We start from the raw sequence: 16,283 nt of genomic DNA, 5'->3' as shown, positions 1-16,283 counted from the left end.
CGTTTTTATTACTGGGCAGCCAGTATACGTTGCCTTACTTTTTGGTCTTTCTTTCATAATCAGTCTGACCGCCCGAAATGGTTGGCAATGGAGTTGAACTCTCATAAGGATTTCTCCATTTCCGCACTTCCTTGTCATTTGCCTAAACTAATTGTTAATCCTCTCATTAGACATACTCTGAGAATATGGGCTCAGTTCAGAAAACATTATGGTCTTCATGGTTTCTCCCTCTCTAGTTCTATCTTTCATAATCATTTTTTCCGACCTTCTATGCAAGACTTAACATTTCTTGATTGGTACAGAAAAGGGCATCAGGCATTTTGAAGATCTTTTCATAGGCAATTGTTTTGCAACTTTTGAACAACTGTCTTCAAAGTTTAATCTACTAATACTCATTTCTTTAGATATCTTCAAATTAGACATTTTATTAACCCTTTAATACCAAATTTTCCTGAGATGCCTGGAAAAAAATGTTGTGGATTGTTCCTTTGTATAAACCCACTGGGTAAACATAGAAACATAGAAGATAGGTGCAGGAGTAGGCCATTCGGCCCTTCGAGCCTGCACCGCCATTTATTATGATCATGGCTGATCATCCAACTCAGAACCCCGCCCCAGCCTTCCCTCCATACCCCCGACCCCCATAGCCACAAGGGCCATATCTAACTCCCTCTTAAATATAGCCAATGAACTGGCCTCAACTGTTTCCTGTGGCAGAGAATTCCACAGATTCACCACTCTCTGTGTGAAGAAGTTTTTCCTAATCTCAGTCCTAAAAGGCTTCCCCTCTATCCTCAAACTGTGGCCCCTCGTTCTGGCCTTCCCCAACATCGGGAACAATCTTCCTGCATCTAGCCTGTCCAATCCCTTTAGGATTTTTTACGCTTCAATCAGATCCCCCCTCAATCTTCTAAATTCCAACGAGTACAAGCCCAGTTCATCCAGTCTTTCTTCATATGAAAGTCCTGCCATCCCAGGAATCAATCTGGTGAACCTTCTTTGTACTCCCTCTATGGCAAAGATGTCTTTCCTCAGATTAGGGGACCAAAACTGCACACAATACTCCAGGTGTGGTCTCACCAGGCCTTGTACAACTGCAGTAGTACCTCCCTGCTCCTGTACTCGAATCCTCTCGCTATAAATGCCAGCATACCATTCGCCTTTTTCACCGCCTGCTGTACCTGCATGCCCACTTTCAATGACTGGTGTATAATGACACCCAGGTCTCGTTGCACCTCCTCTTTTATAAAAGTTTAATATCTTTTATAGGCATCCGTTAGTCTCATGAGACCATGGATTTGCGCCTTGGAAGGTTTCCAGGGCACAGGCCTGGGCAAGTTTGTATGGAAGACCAGCAGTTACCCATGCTGCAAGTCTTCCCTCTCCATGCCATCGATGTTGTCTAAAGGAAGGGCACTAGGGCCAATACAGCTTGGCACCAGTGTTGTTGCAGAGCAATGTGTGGTTAAGTGCCTTGCTCAAGGACACAACAGGCTGCCTCAGCAAAGGCTTGAACTAGTGACCTTCAGATCACTTGATGAATGCCTTAACCACTTGGCCATGTGCCAACACCGTTTAATATCTGCAAACCCCATTTCCAGAAAAGTTGGAATAGTTTCCAAAATGCAATAAAAACAAAAATCTGTGATATGTTAATTCACATGAACCTTTATTTAACTGACAAAAGTACAAAGAAAAGATTTTCGAAAGCTTTACTGACCAACTTATTTTAATTTGTAAACATACACAAATTTAGAATTTGATGGCTGCAACACACTCAACAAAAGTTGGGACAGAGGCATGTTTACCATTGTGTTACCTTTCCTTTTAATAACACTTTTTAATCATTTTGGAACTGAGGATACTAATTGTAGTAGATTTGCAATTGGAAATTTTGTCCATTCTTGCTTGATATAAGACTTCAGCTGCTCAACAGTCTGTGGTCTCCATTGTCTGATTCTCCTCTTCTTGATGCGCCATACATTTTCAATAGGAGATAGATCTGGACTGGCAGCAGGCCAGTCAAGCACACGCACTCTGTGTCTACAAAGCCACGCTGTTGTAGCCCGTGCAGAATGTGGTCTGGCATTGTCCTGCTGAAATAAGCAGGGACATCCCGGGAAGAGACGTCGCCTTGATGGCAACATATGTCTCTCTAAAATCCTAATATACGCCTCAGAGTCAATGGTACCTTCACGTACATGCAACTCACCCATGCAGTGGGCACTGATGCACCCCCATACCATCACAGATGCTGACTTTTGCACCTTTCGCTGATAACAATCTAGATGGTGGTTTTCATCTTTGGCTCGGAGAACTTGACGCCTGTTTTTTTCCGAAAACTAGCTGAAATGTGGACTCATCTGAATACAGCACACGGTTCCACAGTCTTTTGGTCCATCTGAGATGAGCCCGGGCCCAGAGAACTCGCCAGCGTTTCTGCATAGAGTTGATGTATGGCTTCCTCCTTGCGTAATACAGTTTCAAATGGCATTTCTGGATGCAGCGTCGGACTGTGTTGAGTGACAATGGTTTTCCGAAGTACTCCCGATCTTGCGTTGAGAAATGTTCCTTTTGAACTGACTAACAATTCTCTCACGAATTTTGGCACAAAGGGGTGAGCCACGACCCATCCTTGCTTGCAAAGACTGAGCCTTTGATGGACGCTACTTTTATACCCAGTCATGATACCTCACCTGCTACCAATTAGCCTGCTTAATGTGGAGTCTTCCAAACTGGTGTTACTTGAATATTCTGTGCACTTTTTCAATCTTATTTTAACTCTGTCCCAACTTTTGTTGAGTGTGTTGCAGCCATCAAATTCTAAATTTGTGTATATTTACAAAATACAATTAAGTTGGTCAGTAAAACTATTGAAAATCTTTTCTTTGCACTTTTGTCTGTTAAATAAAGGTTCACATGAATTAACATATCACAGATTTTTGTTTTTATTGCATTTTGGAAACTATCCTAACTTTTCTGGAAATGGGGTTTGTACTATTTGTGATAAGTTAGCGACCTTGAGGTATGCCTGGTCTATTTGATCTGCCTGGGAGCATGGTTTAAATATTTCTCTGTTGGACGAGGTTTGGGATTCAATTCTTAAGCCAGTTAACTCAACCTCTCTGTGCTTGCCACTGCCTCTTGCAGTTCAAGGTTGTACATAAGGCTCATATGTCTGAAACTAAATTATCACGGTTCAGCTCTGATATTAGCCCCTTTTGTGACAAATGTAAAGTGGGCAAGACTTCTCTTATCCATATGCATTGGGCTTGTCCTAGTTTGGAGAAATTTTGGAGAGATGTCTTTTTAACTTTATCCCATATCCTTAATTGCCACTTGGAACCTAACCCTTTGATCGCTCTTTTTGGCATTTTGGGTGATGCTGACACGCGTTTGAGTCCATTGAACATTGTCTTTTGCCTCTCTTTTGGCTAGACATTTAGTTCTTAGGTGGAGAGATGTTGCCCCACCCACTCATGCTCAATGGCTTAGAGACATTATGTCCTGCTTAGACCATGAAAAGATTCATTATTCACTTCTTAATTCAGACATAGAGTTCGATAAGGTGTGGGGACCTTTTCTTGAGTATTTTCATAACTCCTCTTTAGATTACAGGTTTATCTTTTTTCTTTCAGTACTTTAATCCCTTACATCCAGCTTTCTTTTCTGGTTAACTTTTACGGTTTTTTATGATGTGAAATACATTATAGTTTAGGTAGTAGGCAAAACACTTTTTTTTATATTCACAGCTCTGTGGTGACAAAAGGTCTGATTAACTTTTCGTTATATATCGTAATGGTCGGCTTGGAGTAGCGTAGTGGGTGGGTAGGGAGGAAACTAACTACATGATTTTATTTTGGGTGCTTTTTCTTTACTGTTATGAATTGTACATCAGACACGTTGGTTTTGCACTGTCTTAAGTCTCCTTTTTGTTTTTTTTTGTTGTAGAAACTCAAAAAAAAATTAATTTAAAAAAAAGCTTAAATATCTAACATTGAAGGATCTTAATAAAACAACCTGTCATCCCTTTTGTTTTCCTAGGTAGTAGCCCATTGAAAAGGCTACACTCCAAGTTTTAAAATCAACTTTTGTTATGGTTGTTGCACCACAATGCAAAATATGTTTGAAGGATCTTGGGAAATCAATGCATTATAATTTTAATGATCCACTGCTATCAACTGCAAATAAAATTTAACACATGGGTTTATTTTTATTTTCTAAACTAGGTAATCTTGTGATTGAAAACAAGCCAAACCCTCCAGGTTATACTCCCAATGTGGTTATTGGGCACAGTTCCCAAGCTCAAGGACCAGCTGGGGGAAAACCTCAGGGCCAGATTAACCTTGCACAGCTACGCCTCCAACATATGCAGCAACAATTTGCACAGAAGCAGCAACAGATGCAACAGATGAGAATGAACCACCCGGTAGGACAGCATCCCAGGACTACAGGACCACAGATGGTGCAACAGCAGGTATGCTATTATATGACTGAAAACTAACTTCCTTCATAAAAGGGAGAAGGTAAACTTGTGAACGTTGAAGGTTGTAACAAAAAATGTGAATTATTGCAGTTTGGTGCTGTACAAGATGTCTATTGTTGGTGTATCCACAATGATGTAATCATAGAATACTCATCTGATTGACCAGTGTTGTGAAACAAAATTCTGCTGAGGGAGAAAAGGCTATTTGATATTCATTGAATACACAAAATAAAGATCATAATGTTAATACTATTTGGACATAATGTGCCTTGAATTTATACTTTTAGGCCTCTTCCTATTTAAGGATTTCATTAAACCCACAGCAGCAAAATATAAATAATGCAAGCCTAGTAAAGTACCAGGTAATTATATTTCAGGCATAAAAGTGTATTACAGTTTTTGTTTCATTTCCCAATCTCACACGCATACTTGACATCAAAGCTGATCTTTACTACTAATTCAGGTCAAAGGAATTATCTATGGAAGATCAAAATGAGAGATTTGCACACGTTTTAAATCCCGAGTAGACTGACCTGCATTATCCTTCCAGCCTCCACGTTTGATTAGCATGCAGACCATGCAGAGGGGAAATTTGAATGGTGCAGCACTTCAAGCCCACCAGGCTCATCAAGCCCATCAGATGAGAATGGCACAAAATGCTGCTCGCATGGCTGGGATGTCTCGACACAATGGCCACCAGTACCAAATGATGCCTCAGATATCACGTCAGGTATAATAAACTTTGTTTATTTCAATAATGTTAAAATATACCTTTATTTGTTAATGACTGAATTATCCCTTGTGATTTTTGTTTTAGTTATTTTTGTGATAGTTATTAGCATGCTAACACTGTCAAATGAAAGCTACAGTTTTAAAATGTGTTTCTCAATGAAAATGCAAGTTTTATAGACAGTAGACAATAGATGCAGGAGTAGGCCATTCGGCCCTTCGAGCCAGCACTGCCATTCACTGTGATCATGGCTGATCATCCACGATCAGTATCCAGTTCCTGCCTTATCCCCATAACCTTTGATTCCACTAAACTTTAAGAGCTCTATCCATCTCTTTTTTGAAAGCATCCAGAGGCTTGGCCTCCACAGCCTTCTGGGGAAGAGCATTCCATATATCCACCACTCTCTAGGTGAAAAAGTTTTTCCTCAACTCCGTTCTAAATGGCCTACCCCTAATTCTTAAACTGTGGCCTCTGGTTCTGGACTCACCCATCAGCGGGAACATGCTTCCTGCCTACAGCGTGTCCAATCCCTTAATAATCTTAAATGTTTCAATAAGATCCCCTCTCAGCCTTCTAAATTCCAGTGTATACAAGCCCAGTCGCTCCAATTTTTCGACATATGACAGTCCCGCCATCCCAGGAATTAACCTTGTGAACCTATGCTGCACTTCCTCAATAGCAAGAATGTCCTTCCTCAAATTAACTGCACATAGCATTCCAGGTGTGGTCTCACCAGGGCCCTGTACAGCTGCAGAAGGATCTCTTTGCTCTTATACTCAATTCCCCTTGTTATGAAGGCCAGCATGCCATTAGCTTTTTTCACTGCCTGCTGTACTTGCCTGTTTGCTTTCAGTGACTGATGTACAAGAACACCTAGATCTCATTGTGCTTCCCCTTTTCCTAACTTGACTCCATTTAGATAATAATCTGCCTTCCCGTTCTTACCACCAAAGTGGATAACCTCACACTTATCTGCATTAAACTGCATATGCCATGCATCTGCCCACTCACCCAGCCTGTCCAAGTCACCCTGCATTCTCATAACATCCTCCTCACATTTCACACTGCCTCCCAGCTTTGTGTCATCAGCAAATTTGCTAATGTTACTTTCAATTCCCTCATCTAAATCATTAATATATATTGTAAACAGCTGCGGTCCCAGCACTGAACCTTGCGGTACCCCACTGGTCACCGCCTGCCATTCCGAAAGGGACCCGTTAATCGCTACTCTTTGTTTTAGACCATAAGACAAAGGAGCAGAAGTAGGCCATTCGGCCCATCGAGTCTGCTCTGCCATTTTATCATGAGCTGATCCATTTTATCCTATTTAGTCCCACTGCCCCACCTTCTCACCATAACCTTTGATGCCCTTCTTGGTTTCCTTTTGTAAGGTTTTAAAAACTTCCCAATCCTCTGTCTTCCCACTAGTTTTTCTGTCAGCCAGCCAATTTTCAATTTTGTCAGACTGGTTATTGTGAGAGCCACCGTTTTAAAAGATTAGCAACTGAAGATGTATTTAAATTAATCCCATTTTCTAGGTTTTCAGGTATTTAGTATCAAGCCCCATTCAAAACTAAAAACGTAATCAGAGCTGATAGTTCTCTGCGGTATCAAGGAAATAGAGTTGGTATTTCTCAGCTGAGGTTTTAATGAGACTTGATTTACTCTTTTGGGTAAATGTATATTGCCCTATTTCTTTGCATCCCATTTGCCTTTATTCCTATTCATAGCAATATGAACAACAGAAAATTGTTTGATTAACTTTGACACATTGAAACAAATTAACATTATGTAATTTAAGACCTTTTATTCAGTTAATCATAAAGTGGGCATAATCCTTTCAATTGAGTTGGGCTTGCTTTCCAAAATGGGTAATGTAAAGATGTCAAAAGTGGCCTACAAAGTTAGCACCCTCACCAGGAGTAAAGATTTCAGCTCACTGAATATTTTGGGAAAATTATTGATAACATGGACAGTTTTGAACAGATGAAATGCCCTTTAAACTGAAGTACTGCGATTGCATGGATAAAGTAAATGACCAGATCTTGCTGAAGATGTCTGAGCTTCCTTGGATTCCCTACTTGCAGATAGGAGGCAAGGGAGAATACTGTTCGATATCATTAATATTTTTGAAACAGAAAATCTGGAGGAGAGTATGGCAGCATAGAAGGTGAAGTGTTCCCTCAAGTAGGAGAGTCCCCAAGAAGGGGAAATTCCCACTTGCCCCTTGTTTGAATCTCTTCCACTTGTGGACTCCTATGTAAGTCCTTACAAAGATTCAGAACTATGACCACTTGTCTTTCCTGAGTATTTAACTTTGCAACCATCTTTAGGAATTTCTTTGTGGGGGATGGTGAATTTCTGGAGCTCTATCCTCTAGGGTTGTGCAGGCTAGATTACTGAAGATAATTACATTGGAGGTCACACAGTTCTGAAAAATCATCCAATTGAAGGCTACGAGAAACTGGCACAGAAAGGGCAAATCAGCCATGGCCATTTTGAATGATGGGGCAGGCTTTTGGGGTCAGGTGACGTACTCCCATTTTGTGTGTAACAGCTCAATGTTCCTAATTTGAGTGTCCATGCTGTTTATTGCTTTGGAAAATAATACTAAAAGTTTAATTTTTAAACCTTATTTTAAATCTTACTATTTTTATTACATCAGTGACAGCTTTAGTAGAAGTAAAAGCAGTGTTTCAGCTTTGCTTTCTGTTGTGTGGTTCAAAGACAGTGACTGCGCTGCCTGTTGTAACCAGTCAAAATTCAGACCTTGCCCTTGCTCTGAACTGGAGAACATTGAGGGTGGCAGGGTCATGGCATCTACATTAGATTTTTATAGCCAATCAAATGAGAATGTGTTTGCCTGTAAGTTGCCCAGCTAGCGTTCAGCATGGTAGATCCAGCACAGTACAGTCCTTTCTATTAAACTGTAACAGATCAGAGAGCTTTTTCATTGAATAATCCTGAATACTTTTGAATGGCATGCTTGCATTCCGTCTTTTGTATTCACTATTTAGAGTTATTTTATTGCCTAAGAGATCAAACCATCTGCAATTTAATAATACTGGTCATATTAGCAAAATCAGCACATCTTCCCGTGTTTTTGAAGTCATATTTAGAAATCAGTTGATACCCAAACAACTGAAGTATGCATAGCGATTCAAAGCTATGTACTCCTAGGGTGTATGTTTTGAATAATATTCAAAAGGTTAATTGAAATATCTAAGACAGTGTAAACATCATAAGATTGTGTTGTACAGATATTCAAGTGTAAGTTGTGCATGTTTATTTTAATTTTCTGTCTTGCTGTCATTCCTTACTGGTGATTAACATGCTAGCAATTTTAGCAGACCGAAGTGAATGATAACAGCGAATATTTGTAACATAATTGGTTATTTATTTTTTGCCAGCATACGAATCCTGGCCAGGCAGGGCAGTTTTCTGCATCTTCTGTGCACAACAGCATTCCAAATCCAAACAGTCCAACAACAGCTACTCTGGCTGGTGCAAATCGTGGGCCCACTAGTCCCACCGTTGCCACAATAGAGCTGATTCCTTCAGTCACAAACCCGGAGAATCTTCCATCACTTCCAGATATTCCACCCATACAGGTCAGTAATATGAGGTTCTTTAAAATTGGTGGCTTTTTCTGCTCCTTCGGTTATCATTTGAAATGTTGTGATCAGTAATTACTGTTTGGTAAGTTAGGGTTAGTTTGCTGATGACACAAAGGTTGATGGAGTTGTGGATAGTGTGGAGAGTTGTCGTAGGTTCCAACAGGGCATTTGACAGGATGCAGAGCTGGGCTGGAAAGTGTGAAGTAATTTACTTTGGAAGGTTGAATTTAAAGACAATGAAGAGAATTCTTAACATTATGGAGGAACGGAGGGATCTTGGGATCTATGCCATAGATCCCTCAAAGTTGCTGTTCAGTTGATAGGATTATGATGAAGGTGTATGATGTGTGACCCTTCATTTAGTTAGGCGATTGCGTTCAAGAGCCACGGGGTAATGTTGTAGCTCTATAAAACTGTGGTTAGACCATACTTGGAATATTGCATTCATTTCTGGTCGCCTCATTGTAGGAGGGATATGGAATCTTTAGAGAGGATGCAAAGGAGATTTACCCGGATGTTGACTGGGCTATAGAGTATGTGTTATGAGGATAGGTTGAGTGAGCTAGGGCTTTTCTTTTTGGAACGAAGGAAGATGAGAGGTAACATGATAGAGTTGTACCAGATAAGAGACATGGATTGAGTGGATAGTCAGAAACTTCTTTCCCCAAGGAGGAGGCATAATTTTAAGGTGACTGGAGGAATGTTTCCAGGTGGGGGGGTGGATGTCAGACATAGGATTTTTACAGAGTGATAGTGTGTGGAACACCCTACGGGAGTGGTGGCAGGCGGATATAATAAGGACATTTAGGAAGCTATTAGATAGGCACATGGATGATAGAAAAATAGAGGGAAGGGTTAGATTGATCTTAGAGTAGGTTCAAAGGTCAGCACAATATGGACCAAAGGGCTTGTACCTTGCTGTAATATTCTGTGTTCTATGTTTGTATACTACTGATTAAATACACATAACCTTTTGTTGTCATTTTCTCTTCTATTTGCCACCCTTGCCTAACTTTCCACCAAGGATTTGCTCCATTAGAATACACTTAATTTTGCCTTTAACCTATTAAGCTGTAAAACTGGGAAAGCTGTAACAATTTTGCTCAACCTGTAATTAAATTCTATGTAGCCATTTGTTGGCTGTTTTTGTTTGTATTTAAGAGAAAGGCCCTGATGGGATGAGGGCTAAGGACAAATAGAAACATTTTCGATTGCAATAGCCGTAGATCCATTTGACACCTTGATGTGAACCTATAATGCTAGGCTGCTGTATGTGAAGAGTGGCGGTACGTTGAGGTCCGGTTTGAGAATGTTATGGAGTTTTCATTTAAGACGTGTGTCTAATTAGATTATCTAGAATTCAGATTTATTCTTGATGAACTTTCCCAGTTGTCCTATGATCTTATGATTCCTTTACATGAAATGTTTCTGGTGATATCCCTGAAGTTAGGTGCAGTTTGAGATTTATTTTCATTCATGATGTCATGCAGTAAATGGTCCACTGTTCTAAGCTTATTTTTTGCTCGTTATAGATTAGGTATTTAAGATAAATTTGTTAATCAAAGTGAAGCAATCCACTTTAAGCTAGTATGGAAAGAAAGGTTCCTAGAACAGTTTACAGTATTCTGAATTTGGTCTTCTGGTCTACTATGGTTTTGAATAACAGCATAATTCCACCCTTTTTCCAGTTAAGTATAAATAAGGCTATTCTAGTAGTTTGAATTTACTCACTCATCCCTGATGTTTATTAATCTCTATATAGGCCCACAATTAAAATGGATGAACCTACTGATCATCTAATCTATTAACAAGGTTATAGAATCTAATCATCCATTGTTGTCAGTAGAAATCCTAATGTTACTTGAAATGTTTAATTCCATCTCAGTAAAAAGACTGGCTGATGTATGCACACTTTTTAATACAACACCTGTAGCTAGGCAGCTTGATTTATGTTCTATCTGTATTGCAAAAAAATGTTTCTCCTTTGCTTATTTCATTCATAATTCTGTTCCCAGCTGGATGATGCAGGCTCTAGTACCTTGGATAATCTTTTGAGCAGATTTATCTCGGAGAGTCACCACCATCCTCCATTACCACCTCCATCTTCCTCCAGTTCAAATCCATCGCCTGGGCCTTCGGCACCATCTCCTGGACCAGCAAGTAAGTAAACAGAAAGCTTGAAATGGCCCCCTAAATATTCTGATAGTGAAAAGAAATAACCATTTTTGTACATTTATAATAGAGTGCAACTTAATATTTTGGATATATTGAAATGAGTACTTATTTAATACTTTGTTATCAAATTTGCATCTATACTGGAAAATTCTGCCTACAAAAATGGTGATGGAAGAGATTTAGGTAATAATTTGAGAACTGAAAATTGTGTTTTTAGGATATGGGAAGAAAGTGATTGGGACTAGTTGGGTAGTTCCATTGGCAAGCCTGGAATGCATGGATAGGCTCAATGTTATAGTCTGATTCTGTAATGTCTAACATGTTTGGTTCCTAAAGTTTGTAATACAGTTAAAATGTTGTCATTCATACATATTTCTCTCGGGGTTTTGTTGGTATAACCCTAAAATTATAGTTTGGGGTTAAATCAATACTCAGCTTTGTAATGGAATGGAATTTCCTGTTCAATAAAGGAAAGATACGTCGCATCCGGAGTTTCTCCGGTTAGCAGACGATTTCCCTCTACGGCTCTCTGACGTAGTGGGGAACCGCGTATGAGGCAAGTTACAGCAGTGGTTTGCCATTGCCTTCTGACGGGTGAGTTTCCTAAGAGATCACCAGCTCATAACCCAGCACAGATGTGCGCAGGGCCTGGATTCGAACTCGGGACCTATCGTCCTGAAGTCCGGCACTGATGCCACTACGCCACCAGCCGGGTTGCCTGTTCAATAAAGAAGTCAAAAAGTCTCAAAAATAAGGAACTTTCCTGCCTATTCTATTCTGTTATTATACATTTTTTTTAACTTTTAAAAATACTTGGTGCAGATAATTTTCTGACATTCATAGTTAAAGAACGTTTAAAGTAAGCATTTTAAGTCCCTGTATATTAAAAACAAATTGTGGTTTTCTGTTCAATAGGATTTTCATACAGCATGCTCTCTTCAATATTAATTATATTGATGTGTTGTTTCATTTAATATTTTAGTACCTTCTTCATGAGCACTTATACAAAAAAGTCCTGTTTATCATAAAACCATAAGATATAGGAGTAGAATTAGGCATTTGACCCATTGCATCTGCTTTGCTATTTCAGTAGGCTGATCCATTTCTGTCTCAGGCCCAAACTCTGCCTTCTCCCTGTATCCCTTCATGCTCTGACTAATCAAAAATCTGTCATCCTCTGCCTTAAATATGCCCAATGACTTGACCTCCACGACTGCCTTGGCAATGAATTCCACAGATTCACCACTCTGGCTATCGTTAAAAGCTGCTTGCTTTTTATGCATATGACTTTTGGTACTGAATGTTGAAATTGATATAGCATAGTTTGCAAAGTGTGGTATCTCGAGAGTGGCTAATTCTATACGAACCTTTCTAATATCATACGGATGTACAGACATCCCACCCTGCAAAAACTCCCACCATTTCAGGGAGGTAGCACTCCCCCCCCCCCCCAGCCAACCTGCTGTATGTAATACTTTGTTTAGTGATTTTGTCTCATCTGTAAACCAAGTTGGGTATATGCAGCAAATGTGACATTAAAATATGTACTTACATTATATTATATTATGCTTATTCTATTACAACTTTAAGCAAGTCTACAGGGAGTTTGGCCTCATCACGTAGGACATGAATAGCGTAGCTCCTTGGCAGCTAGTAGCCAGCTAGTTTAAATCAGGGGTCCCCAACCTTTTTTGCACCGCGGACCGGTTTAATATTGACAATATTCTTGCGGACCGGCCAACCTGGGGGTGGGGGGGGTGTTAAACACGACTGGAATATAGGTGATAAGTCAACTATAAGTCACTTGTAAGTGGCTAATACACTCAATTTCGTTTCTAAAGGGGTTTATCTAAAGAATTTAATATTAAACACACAGCGCATATTTTCCTCGCATCAATTATAGCAGTGGTTCCAAACCTCCGGGCTGCAAAGAATACAGCGGTGACTAGAACGCACCCAGCACATCTTTTAAGAAAAAAGCCGAAATAAACAAGCTAATTGATTAGGTGCCGCCTGGCACGTAAATGTCGGCCCAGATCAGAGACGACGCAATCGGCAATCGCCTCTGATCTGGGCCAACATTTACAAGTTAATTAGCTTGTTTATTTTGGCTTTTTTCTTAAAAGATGTGCTGGGTGTGTTCCGGCCACCGCTGTATTCTTCGCGGCCCAAAGGTTGGGGACCACTGAATTATAAGTCACTTATAAGTCAATAGCATCATAACATTTTACGTAACGTTTGGAATTAAACACACATCGCATATTTTCCCCGTATGAACATATAAAATCATTGCAACACACCAATTATCACTGAATCAGTGGGAGCCCTGGGCTTGTTTTCCTGCAACAACACGGTCCTATCGAGGGGTGATGGGAGACAGCGATACTCGAATGGGGTTCCTTATGGCCAGTCTATTCTGCAATGTAGTTTTCGTTGCATTCATTGGAGAAAACTCTGCTTCGCAGAAATATGTTGGAAATGGAAGCAACGTTTTCAGTGCTTTCGTGGCTATCTCAGGATATTCAGCCTTGACTTTGATCCAGAATGCCGGCGGAGATGTTATGTCAAACATACTTTTCAGCCCACCGTCATTTGCAAGCTCAAGGAGTTGATCTTTTTCCCGCGCTGACATGGGTGGTTCACCGGGGACATTCGCAAATGGGTCACGGACCCATTCCTTTGCGCATCTTGGGTCACTGATGACCTCACATGTTAAAATTCAACAGTGCACGTGACAGGGAATGAGGAAAGGTGCAGCTGACTCATATCGTTTCATATCGCCAAATCATATTGTTCCCTCGCGGCCCGGTGGTTGGGGGCCACTCATAGCATGAAGAGAGACCAATCAGGGTGCTCGCTCTCCCTCTCAAAAAAATTTATTTCCGGGATATAGTATATAATTTCCGGGCATCAGGGAGCCATTATCGATATGCGGGAGACTCCCAGAACTTCCGGGAGAGGTGGGATGTCTGCATGTATTGACACATGGTATAGCTTCAGATTAGCCTTTTAGACTTGAAGTTATACCATGTGTCAATACATGCATATGATGTTAAAAGGAAGGTTATCAAATATTGGAGTTGACTTCTGTTTAAAACCATAGCAGCACATCTTACTGCTATTCTGAAGGTCCCTTTGTCCTTGCCATTGAATTTGACTCGGCTTGATTTTGCCTATGCCTATGATGTATACTTAATTCAACCTTTTTATCTTAAATTGTCTCTTAGACGTTCATTGTGTATCTAAAAACAGTTTAAATTTTGGTAATCAGAGGGTCAGTCATTGTACTACATAAATTGGATTACAGAATCGTTTCAGCCATTTGTTGTTTAGGGCAAATGTCTTATTTGGAGACTGAAATGATCTAAAACAGTTACTAAGTTAAATGTTGAGTTAGTGAAATATAGACCATTAAAGAACAAACTGAGGTCATAATTTAACATTTTAAGTTAATGGTACTGATCATTTTGAATGCTGTAACTTTAATAAAAGTTTCAAATATATGAAACTTTTAATTTTTATTTTTGGCCTGTAAGAATGGTTAAGAATTATCAAGGGTCCTTTATAGTTTGTGGTCGAAGTCCCACCAACTTGTGATCAGCAGCAAAGCTAAGATGGAAAGCATTGGATAATATCAAGGCCTATATTTACCCAACCTTGATGTAACACAGCCAAAAGGAAATCTTTTATTGCAGCTCTGCCATTCATTTTGGCAAAGCGATCTCAAGGCCTTCTGTGTAGAATGCATGCTGCCCGGATTCTTGATTAGCAATATTGGCAACTCACTAAATTCTGTTAATATTTAAAATGTTTTATTTTTTTTTCAGTTGCAGCCTTAGCGATGGTTAACTCCCATACTCCAGTCAGACCTTCAAGTACCTCTAGTACTGGTAGCAGAGGCAGGTAATTGCTTTAAAGGTTTCAAACTTGTCAATGCTGTTTTAGGGTTTGAATTGTGTTAACTTTTCCAGACTGCTATAATGTATCAAATGACTACTGGTATAAAAATTGTCAGTATAAATGAGTTAAAGCAACATTTTATCATTGCCTCATGCGTATTGAAATTAACTGGAGTGCTTTTTAGCCCTCTAGAGCAATCTTTGTTACAAGTAAAGGCAATGAAGGATTAGCTTGAGACACGGCGGTATTGCTCCTTGTTTTAAATTTGGATCAGATTAAGGCAGAGAAAATTTCAAAATCCAGTGCGCTTAGTACCAATTTAGCTCAAGAAACTAGAAATGGAAGTGATCTTTTATGCCCCTTTGACTTGGTTCGTAGCTTGGCAGATTTGTGACTCAATGCCAGTTAACTGCCATGTTCACAAAATCATCAATGGACAAAAATTGTAATTAAAATTAATAATTATTCCAAACTTACACATGTGAATTTTGTTTTCTGTTTTCACTTATGAATGTTCAGGTTTAATTTTAAGACAATGGCCCTAGACAGTGGAGTGTGTGGGTAAGGTTAATAGATGAAATATGACTATAAATAAGCATTAGGCCAATATCAATGGTGACAGAAGCAAATTATTTTTTTGGTCAATAACCAAAGGGTCAGTCATTGTACTGTGTAAATTGGATTACAGAATTATTTCAGCTATAGGGCTAATGTCTGTTTGGAGACTGAAGTAGACTAAAACTTCAGTAGTAGACTAAAATATTTTCTGGTTTGAATTTCCAAAGAAAGATTTCAGCTTTATTAAAATACACATTTAATGTAAATACCAGAAGATTTGAGAAGTTTGTTTAATCTCTTTATAATTGGATATCTCGCTTTATATTCAGCATTCTCTCCAAGGGCAGTATATCATTCCAAGGTGTGATCAAATATAGAAATTTGCATAATGAGCCAGTATATTTACACTGTTGAATTCTACTTTTATAGCACATTATTATGTTAACCTGTCAATTATTCTGCATATCCGCCTGTCAATTGAATGCATGTACATGGACCTTTAAGTTTCTTTGGTCCTAGCTTTTCACCATATACATATATACTTCGTTATATCCTTATGGGTCCCGAACTGATGATGTGTTTGTCCAAACTGAAATCCATTCTCTGCTATTAATTCTTGGCAAATTTATTTCCCTCTATCCTGTTTGCAGTACTTTAGTTTTTGTCAAAGGCAGACTTGGAATTGGTTTGATTTAAGTGTTTAATAGATCTATGTTGAGGCATTGATTTCCCGTTACTGCAGAGAAGTGCTCATTGGTAGTTGTAATATTACAGACCATAGCTTATTAATATCATAGTATGCATCCTATGTAGT

At 39.4% G+C, this 16,283-nt stretch overlaps 1 protein-coding gene across 2 annotated transcripts in view; it reads left to right on the top strand.

Moving 5' to 3' along the window:
• The window catches only part of trim33 (tripartite motif containing 33), a 220,895-nt gene that overhangs the window by 173,660 nt on the left and 30,952 nt on the right, over positions 1-16,283 (top strand). For both annotated transcript variants that reach the window (XM_063043735.1, XM_063043734.1), the window contains exons 9-13: positions 4,230-4,477; positions 5,037-5,216; positions 8,630-8,830; positions 10,852-10,996; positions 14,839-14,914. In XM_063043735.1, the coding sequence (XP_062899805.1) occupies positions 4,230-4,477; positions 5,037-5,216; positions 8,630-8,830; positions 10,852-10,996; positions 14,839-14,914 (850 nt within the window). The remainder of the gene's footprint in view (positions 1-4,229; positions 4,478-5,036; positions 5,217-8,629; positions 8,831-10,851; positions 10,997-14,838; positions 14,915-16,283) is intronic.

This window comes from Mobula hypostoma, chromosome 3 (assembly GCF_963921235.1).
Source record: "Mobula hypostoma chromosome 3, sMobHyp1.1, whole genome shotgun sequence".
Classification (NCBI taxonomy): domain Eukaryota; kingdom Metazoa; phylum Chordata; class Chondrichthyes; order Myliobatiformes; family Myliobatidae; genus Mobula; species Mobula hypostoma.
The sequence above is the reverse complement of the archived record's forward strand: the minus strand, read 5'-3'. Positions and strand labels throughout refer to the sequence as shown.